The sequence below is a fragment of the Cryptomeria japonica genome, chromosome 4 (assembly GCF_030272615.1).
Source record: "Cryptomeria japonica chromosome 4, Sugi_1.0, whole genome shotgun sequence".
Taxonomy (NCBI): domain Eukaryota; kingdom Viridiplantae; phylum Streptophyta; class Pinopsida; order Cupressales; family Cupressaceae; genus Cryptomeria; species Cryptomeria japonica.
Window position 1 is genome coordinate 220,661,785 of NC_081408.1, and position 9,519 is coordinate 220,671,303.

The 9,519-nt window shown below is 34.8% G+C and overlaps 1 protein-coding gene across 2 annotated transcripts; it reads right to left on the reverse strand.

Annotated features, from left to right (window-relative positions):
* Nucleotides 1-1,474: 1,474 nt before the first annotated feature.
* Nucleotides 1,475-4,527, reverse strand: LOC131069755 (pentatricopeptide repeat-containing protein At3g62890). 2 transcript variants are annotated; one of them, XM_058005297.2, is made up of 2 exons: nucleotides 1,966-4,527; nucleotides 1,592-1,832 (listed from the first exon to the last, which is right to left on the reverse strand). In XM_058005297.2, the coding sequence occupies exons 1-2, from the start codon at nucleotides 4,102-4,104 to the stop codon at nucleotides 1,731-1,733; spliced, it is 2,241 nt and encodes a 746-aa protein (XP_057861280.2). In that variant the 5' UTR covers nucleotides 4,105-4,527; the 3' UTR covers nucleotides 1,592-1,730. The 2 variants fall into 2 exon arrangements, with proteins under 2 accessions (XP_057861279.2, XP_057861280.2); XM_058005296.2 differs by having other exon boundaries at nucleotides 1,475-4,527.
* Between the last annotated feature and the right edge of the window lie 4,992 nt (nucleotides 4,528-9,519).

Here is a 9,519-nt window from a genome sequence, read left to right on the forward strand (position 1 = left end):
CATAAATTACTGAAACAAAATTAAAGACAACCAGTGAAAGTTATAGAAAATGAACAGTTTTATACAAAGGTGCACCTCTGGTAGCAAACAGAGCTTGAAAGTGTCAAACATATGTGGAAGGCACCTTAGTCCAAAGGATGTCTGACTATGGAAACTACTCAAATCAGGGATCATGGGACTCAAAACTCTTTTTTGTCAATGTGTATACCAGATTGTGCAAGACTAGAGCAATGGGCACCCTTATCTAGGTCTTTTCTCTTGAAATTTTTGCACCGGTCTCTGTCATTGTAAGCATTATCTTTATGCACCTACAAACTATTGTTAAATTATGAATTTCAACCTACACAAGCACAAGGGGAGAAAACGGTTGTGGTTGTATAGGAGCTTTCCTCGGTCAAGCCTCAATTTGGGTGTTCCCACCTCCACGAATAGCCAAGTTGGATCTAAGATAAAACTGTGTTTGCTTTGAACCTTAAGTGTATTTAAGATTGTGGTAATCAATAAACCCAAAATAAATGTAAGTCCATACTTGTCACATTTTCCGCTAGTGCTGATTTATTATCCTATGCATTTCACATTTCCCATTATATTTTGATTTGTTATCCCACAAGTTTTCAGAAAAAAATTAGCATCTAACAATTTTCTAACTGGCAATTATTAGGGGTTGACAATTTTTCGGACTAAAAATCCCACACTAATAGCCTATCAGCTAATTACCCTTTGAAAAAAATAAGAAGCTAAGGTAAATGAATGGACATATCATTGATGCTAAGACTACAAGTATTTTAAACTAAATGCACATGTTATATCTTTTAAAATAATTAAAAAGAAGAAAACAACTATTACCATCATTTTTTTTATAGTACTAGTTTGAAATGTTATGTTAGCTTCAAAATCCAAAGTTTTCCCCAGCCAAGGTTAAATTGTTCTTGTTGGACAGAAGCAATAATTATTAGTTACAGAAATAACTAATCTTAAGCTTTTTGCAGATTTAGCAAAAAGAAGCCATTGCTAGTCAATTGTAAAATATTGAAATAGTTAAAAACTATGATATTTCTATTAGGATTCAACTGTGTAGTTTTCGAGTCAAACTCATTAGCCAATGTTTCATGAGTAGTGGTTCACAAGAATCCATCTCTCATGAAAATGAATGATACACTTATCACTTATTGCATCTAGGTGATGCTCATAGAGGTGATGCATTATGCCTTTTCGAGAGGTCACCCATCCCAATACTACTACAACTCAAGCACACTTAACCATGGAGTTTCCTCCAAGGTTAAACCCACTTAGCTTGCAACCCCATTTGCAAAACATCAATAAGTGCTGTGCCTTATGAACCATTCATTATAGAGCCCTTCAACTTATAATTTACTTATGAATAGTCAGAATTTGATTATATTTTGATTATTCTTTGTTTTAATTTACAAGCTGTTTAACTTACAGGTTACTCTGGGAAGATTTAAAAATTTCATACTTTTAGATTACAGTCTGGTAGTATTATGAAAATCAATTTTATCTACAAATGTAAAACTGCAAAAAAGAGTGCAAGGCTAGAATTATACAATCTAATATCTGTTTCAAATGGCATTACCAATAATCCCCACAAGAACACATCCCATTGTTAAAATGGTGGAATCGATTTGAGTCCCTCACAACAATTTCTCGTGAAGTAATCTTGGATATAAATTTGGTGGCAGAATGGCAATCACCACACACTCGAAGGTTTTTCACAATCCGTATAGGTGTTCCAAAGGATGTGTTAAGAAGCCCAAACACAATGGCCAGCTTCTCACTATGGTAATCAAGTATATGATCCTTCTGTTCTTCTTCTACATCATGGAGCACAAAATTTTTGTCAGGCACATAACCTGCTTCCTTTAGCCGTCCAGACAAGTTCTCTAGCTCTGCATAAATTTTGTGTGTTTGTGGATGTGATCTATCTCCTACAACAAAAATATGTACCTTGCCATTTAACTCAATCCAGCTGGAACCTGGTACTTTTTTAACTTTTCTTTCTTTCATCATTCTTCTAACCTTGTCCACGTCATTCCACCTGCCAGCAACTGCATAGATATTTGACAAAAGCACATAATGTGCAGCATTTGTTTGGTCCAATTGAACAAGGTTCTCTGCAACAAGTTGGCCCAGTTCTATGTTGTTATGATTTCTGCAGGCACCCAGCAAAGAACCCCAGATAGAAGCATCAGGTTTTATTGGCATTTTGTTGATAAATTCCCGTGCTTGATCCAGTTGCCCTGCACGGCCAAGGAGATCAACCATGCAGCAATAATGGTCCATTGAAGGAACAATGTGGAATTTTTCATTCATTGAATGAAAGTATTGCCACCCATCATCCACTAGGCCTGTATGGCAGCATGCAGCAAGAACGCCAACAAAAGTGACACCATCCGGCCTTATGGCAGACTTTTGCATTTCATCAAAGAGTTGAAGAGCTTCTTTGCCATACCCATGCATAGCATATCCTACAATCATTGCAGTCCATGAAACTACATCCTGGGTGGGCATTTTGTCAAACACTTTCCGGGCAACCTCAATGCTTCCACACTTGGCATACATGTCTACAAGTGCACTAGCTACAAAGACATCAGCAAGATGTCTACTTCTAATCATGTCTGTGTGAACTTCCATACCCCTACAGAGATCTCCCAAGCTCGCACATGCTTGGAGGACACTGGCAAGAGTGTCCATGTTTGGCTTCATACCTCCCAGTTGCATATTTTGAAAGAGCTCAAGGGCATTCTCAAAACACCCATTCTGTGCATACCCTGCAATCATTGCATTCCACGAAACCAGATTCCGAACAGGCATTTTCTCAAACAGTTTCACAGCATCATTTATGTATCCGTTACTTGCATATCCTACAACTAGTACAGTCCATGCGACAACGTCCTGCACCGCCATTTGATCAAAAACACGGTGTGCATTCTCCACACTCCCACATTTAAAATACATATCCACAAGGGCACTTCCCACAAAAACATCGGATTCAAATCTGTGTCTCTTTATTTCTTCATGAACCTCCCGGCTCTTGCAAAGATCTCCCAACCTGCCATATGCTGGAAGAATGGCAGAAAAGGTTTCGGAGCTTGGCTGTACGCCTGCCTTTTGCATCTCTCCAAACAGCTTCAGGGCCTCATCAAACCACTTGTTGCGAACAAGTCCAGCAATCATTGCAGTGAATGACACAACATTTCGTTCTGGCATTTCCTCAAAGAGCTTCAGCGCCTCTTCCACATAGCCATTCTGTACATATCCTGTCATCATTGCAGTCCATGTACGTATATTCCTTTCAGGGGTTTTCTCAAACAGTTCTAGTGCTTCATTTACACACCCATTTTGAACATACCCAGAAATCATGGCATTCCATGAAGCTGTTTCTCGTTTAGATATTTTGTCAAATACTTTGCGTGCATCGCCAATAATCCCACACTTACCGTACAAATTAACAAGACCATTACTCACATAAACATCCGAATCAAACCCGCCTTTAATTATATCTTTATGAACTACTTTACCCTGTTCCAGAGCTTCCAAATCCGCATAAGCTGATAATATACTCGCAAAAGTGAACTCGTTAGGTTTAATACCTGCTTCCTGCATTTCATAAAACACGCTCAAGGCCTCTTTACTTTGTCCCCGCTTAGAGTAAGCTGCGATCAATCCAGTCCAGGACACCACATCATATTCAGTCATTTCCTTCAATATTCTTCGGCCATCTTCCAAACTGCCACACTTAGCATACAACGTGATGAGCTTGGTACCCACATTAATTTCAGGGGTAAATCCAGTTAGAATGATGTGAGCATGAACCCGTTTACCTTGTGGAAGATCTTTAAACTTAAGGCAACTTTGCAAGAGAGAGTTATACAAGGAAAAGTCCAAATGGTTAAAATGCAGAGTTGGAAGGGCTTGTTTGAATCGATCCTGCTTACAGAATGTTGTGACATCCTCAGTTACGAGTCTAGTGGCATTGCCATGGACTTGTTCAATGCCACCTCTGTTAATGATGAATAGAAAAGAGAGAAGATTGATTTTTCTTTTCTGAATCCATGGTTTCAAAACACCAAGCCTGGTGTTCATTGTTTAGGACCACCAATGTCCTTGGATGATTCCCATCCCTGTTTAATTTCAATGCAGTGAATTACTTCTCAGTGTATAGCATCTTCTACTGTTATGAACATGAGTTTTTTCATAGTCCATCCGAATGACAAATTGCTACTGTAAATAAAACGCAGTTATTTTCCATGATATCCATACTTCGTTATCAGCATATGACTGAAATTTTGAATTAACCGCAGACAGGATTTTGAGGGGGAATATTGGGAATATTTTCGCTGGCGAGCGCCATCGATAAAAAGAAATTGGGATTGAAGGACTGAGGAAGCGATGACATGGAGGAGGCCTTAGCATTTCATTGCCTTCGAGGGAGGTGTCTGCTGCATTTTTTGTCCTGGCGCAGGAATAATGTATTAGGAAGCTTATCAGTACTGGTTATCGCTAACTTTCCATACTGATAAAACTGTATATTTTGTATGTGACTTAATTGCTTATAGCTATTGTTCTGGTATTTGGTAGTAATGCGCATTAGTCAAAAAGTACACATTTCAAAGTGTTTCTTGATGCCTACTTAAAATGTCTCAATAATCATGTACTTAAAATTGCCAATACTTATGCACAAATGCTCTGTGTGCTATGACTACCAATAATGGTGCACAAATGGGCCAATTAAGGTCCAAAAATGATTAAAAAAAATTGACAGCTATTGGTACATGTGAAATTTATTAAGGGGTTTTCAGTTATTTGTTTTTTTGGTTTTTGTAAAGTTAGTAATTGCAAGATTGGGTGTGCAAGGAGTGAATAGTTATTGAAACATGAGGGGTAACAGGTGCTCTTTCCCTACATGATCAATTGGATTGTTTCTTCGACAAGCCTCTACTTTCGTATTCACATGAAATATGGGTGAAATGAAGTTACATTCTTAACAGTCTGTTAAAGATCTAGTTTTATTGGTGGGAAGAGGGATGCCATTATCAAGGGGTTTGTCTTAATTGTTTAGGAGAAAGAATGCTTTCTCAACTCATGGTATCCTCTATCTTTTTCTTCTTCTAAATCCACAAGATCTAGGATCGTCTATGGAAACTTCTTACTATCATTGCCAACAATGACACCATGTTTGCATGACTCTCATGTGGCGAGGGGACTAGCCATGATGTTGACATTGAGGAGATCGTTGGAACTTATGAGAACCACATCTTGAATGGACACCACAATTATGATTATAATGATGGCAGTTGTACTAAAAGGAAGAGGTGGCATATGAACAACTATACAAGGGGTATTGGCTTAGTATTAAATAAGTGTTTGCGTCACATCCCCATAAATTCTATATTTTCTTTTTATTTAATCCTTTGATGTTTTGATTAATCGTGACTAAGGTGGGAACTCTAACATTTGAACGATAATCATACTTGATGATTTTGAATGTTTGTATGGATTCAATGGTTAATATTATATATTTAATATTTATGATTGTTAGTTCTTACATTTGATGAGTAGATTGAAAATGTTTAGAACTGGTTGGTTTCTATTTTAGTTGACAACATGGTTGTAGTTATGTGTGCAACCTTTTTTATTAACTAGTTATTAATGTTGTTGTGGTGAGATGTGTGTGAAAAACTTGAATAGTTTTGCAAGTACATGATGCAATGCAACACTATAGATTTATCAACGTTTGTCTAAGAATAATTTCAATGTCATTTGACCTTGTTTTTTTATCCTTGAGATTGAATCATAATTATAAGGATCTTCTGATTGTGAGCACCTCGTGAGATTCATGTTGCGACTTTGACAATTAGTCAATCGCCACTCTTATGAGTGATCATTGATTATACTATTTTATCTCCTCTTAGATGTTTTATAAGAATTGATTAGTAGGATAATTGATTCGCTAGTCTTATTGACTGAGTATTGATACCCATACTTTGAGGATCATCATCTTTGATCCAATTAAGTTCTAAGGCATAAAGAACAATAAATAAATAAAACATATAAAAATGATATTAATTGTAAATATGATTAATATATAATACTGATAATTAATAATAGCATTAAAAATGAAATGTTAAAAAAAAAAAAAAAAAAAAAGAAAGAAAGAAAGATAGAGGGTATGGCATTTTTCTATCCTAAAACAAATAGAGAGAAGAGTGACATTTGTTGAGGACTAATACTCCATAATATGTCATTAGAGAAGTAAGAGACAACCATGCCATTAATAAGGCACGTTGTCTCTACCCATTGCCTTAAAACAACTACATTTGAATGCTAAAAATGAAAGGAATGGGAGATAGGCCCTTATGACATGATTAAAATGCATTTTACATAAGTATATGAGAGAGAAGGGGAAAAAAACATGATTTTTTTGGAATTGATCAATATTGGGCCGAGTCAACAAAGACAAATAGGAGATAGGTGGGACCATTTTGGATAATTTCCAATCTAAATGGCTCAAGTGATGAAAGTAGATATTTAGCTATGTTAACAACTAGATTAAAAATATATGTGGTAGCTCAAATACCTTAGTTAGATGCAATTTTATATTATCCTTTTCATATGATTGCAATCTCATGGAATAATGCATTATTGCTCTAGATATTATCAATATGACCAAGGATATTAGAATCATGAGATAACTACAGTGAACCTTATGTTTAATGTATGTTTCTCCTGCACAATACCTTTATATTTCTATCTCAGAGTCGCAACACTTAATTACTTATATTAGCTACATAAAAATTTAGTACAAAAGAATATAACAACGATAGTAAGACAAAAGCATTAAATTGGTTTTACTCCACTTAATCACTAATTTTTATATGCTTAAGCACCAATAAATCATAAATCTTAAGCATACTTGTAGCTATCAAGATAGTTAGAAATTGGAAAACTACTATATTATGTTGCCTAAATGGATCAAACTAGTGACTATCTAAATAATCTTGTTTCAAATAATCTTGTTTCTTAATGTTTTAAGGAGTATACAGGACATGAAAAAGCATGGTGTTCATAAAAAGTTAAATTAAATAATAGTTAAATGACTTGAGTGACTTCTATAAAATAGAATGTGTGTCTTATATCAAGAATACCACTTTGGGAGGGGTTATACTCCCTTAGGAAAAGGCATACTTGTAGTCTTATGCATGTAGGGTATCATTGTGCCTATTCTTTGTTAAAAATCATCTACCTACACACATGTAATCTAGTATATTTAATAAATTTAGACAAATATTGGACATTAAGGTTACCCTAAAAGTTATTATGATGGATTATTTCATTTAATCCTCCATATAGGTGTGATTGGATGCTTACAAAACCCATATATTTAATTGTCATAAATCAAATTATAATCTCCTCGGAATACAACCTTAACCTTGAATATGAGACGAGGTTGCAAGGGTAAGGTTAAACTATACTTGGGATAGCTAAAAACCCTATTCCTTAAAATTAGGACCAACCCTTATGCTTTTTCTAGAATGGGGATTTTCGAAAATGTTGGTTTCAATGATTTGTACCCCCTTACACCCTCATTAACTAAATCAGAAGTCATATAGTTAACCTTATATTTAACCCCCTAATTGATGTAGATCATATGATGGAAGGTATTATCACAGTGACTCATCAAAATAAAAACTCACAAAACAACTCAAATAACTCATTTAAATATTAGCAACCACAACAATAAATGAATGTCTTATTCATATAACAATTTCTTTTCCAGATCACATTCTTCATATTCATCTCTCTCTCCTTGTGGTATCCCTCTACATACCATCACCTCTTTGGAATTTTCTATTTTTATTTCCTATCACTCTATTGATAATGTTTGTTCTCTTTGATGATTTTCAATAGCCCTTGTCTATGCCTCTCTCATGGGCAAAATACTTCAGTCTATGCATTTTCTTCTTCCATGGAATGTTGTCCTTAAGATCTGTTGTGGTTTTAGGCTTCCTAAGGAACTTGAGAACTTCCTCTAAAGTTCTTGCAAAAAATAACCTTACTGAGATCTCAACGTCTAGTTCCATGCTTCATAAAATTGATAAGTGTTCGTCAATGAAATTATCATATAAAAACTTGTTTTTGACACTTAGAGAACTTTTGAACCACTTTGGCATTTCGGTTAGAGCTAAAGAACCTATCGAGAGTATTCTTTGTTTTAACAATTTGGTAAAACCATGAACTTGCGAACATTTTCATTGAACCGCATAATTCACAAACTCTCTATCTTTGCCAAAACTAAATTTTTTTCGATGACTTGGCCTTTTGACGAACCAAGTGGTTCACGAACTAATGTTTTGGGTAGAAAAGATTTTTTTTTTTTAATTAGAATTTAGATCTCTGAGCATCTTAGTCCAGTAAGGGCATAAAGTCTGTGAGTATGTCAGTCTAGCAAGTCCTCAATAGAGTAGCTATGTTGACGACAAACTATTTTAGTAAACTAGTTAGTTTGCAAACCTAAGAAACTATTGAAACTCTATATGTAATGCTCGCCAAAATACCCTAGAAAAACTAAGCATCTAACATACTAATGGAGAAAAATATATATTTTTAACATCCTTTAACAACTAATGCAACTCATAACATCTCCATCTAATTACATTCCTTAACCAATTAACCATTATGAACATGCATCATTACACATTTCATTAATTTACACAAGTGGAAATAAACAAAAACAACATTAATCTTTCTCTAGGGTACTTCAATGTCATTACTTAATTAACTACCATAATGATATCCTACTCACATGATAATCACATTCCATTCTAACTTAATGCATTATATCCATTTCCTAACCATGAGATATACAATCTACTATGATGTTTATCCAATATGATATGTGTACTATTCTAACATCTTTCTAGCATGATACATTTAACCATTTCAATGCAAGACTAGCCCCCTTAGATCTACATTCTTTCTATGCACCGAATTCAAATGTATTTTAACCCAGCATTTCCTATCTACATGATCTTTATTCTTTTCCATGATAATGCAATCCTAATGCATAGGTATACTCCATCTTCAATTGCATCTTGATCTAATTCCCTAACATGACCATTTATTTTAACATTAATTCCAAATGCATAATGCAAGAATCTTAATGCAATCTTCTTACTTAACAATCCCTTACATGCAATACATAATTTCCTTTCTACCAATGCATCTACATGAAACATTCATCTAATCATATTACCTAACATTCTCTTTAATATTAACCCATTCGTTAAGGTTCCTTCACATTTCATTTACATCCTAATCATTTCATAGAATTTCATTTCAACTAATACAATAAAGCCATAATATAAATTCATTCCATTTCATTTACCAATACACTTAAGGGCATTTCTTCTATTATATAAGTGGGTATGTGTAGGATCATGGTGTGCTAAAACAGGCCCTTAAGTGTGGCAATGAAATTTTAGAAAATTAGAGTTATGC

Bases quoted from the DNA above. Each gene is read 5' to 3' on its own strand.
- LOC131069755 (XM_058005296.2), bottom strand. From the start codon at position 4,104: ATGAACACCAGGCTTGGTGTTTTGAAACCATGGATTCAGAAAAGAAAA.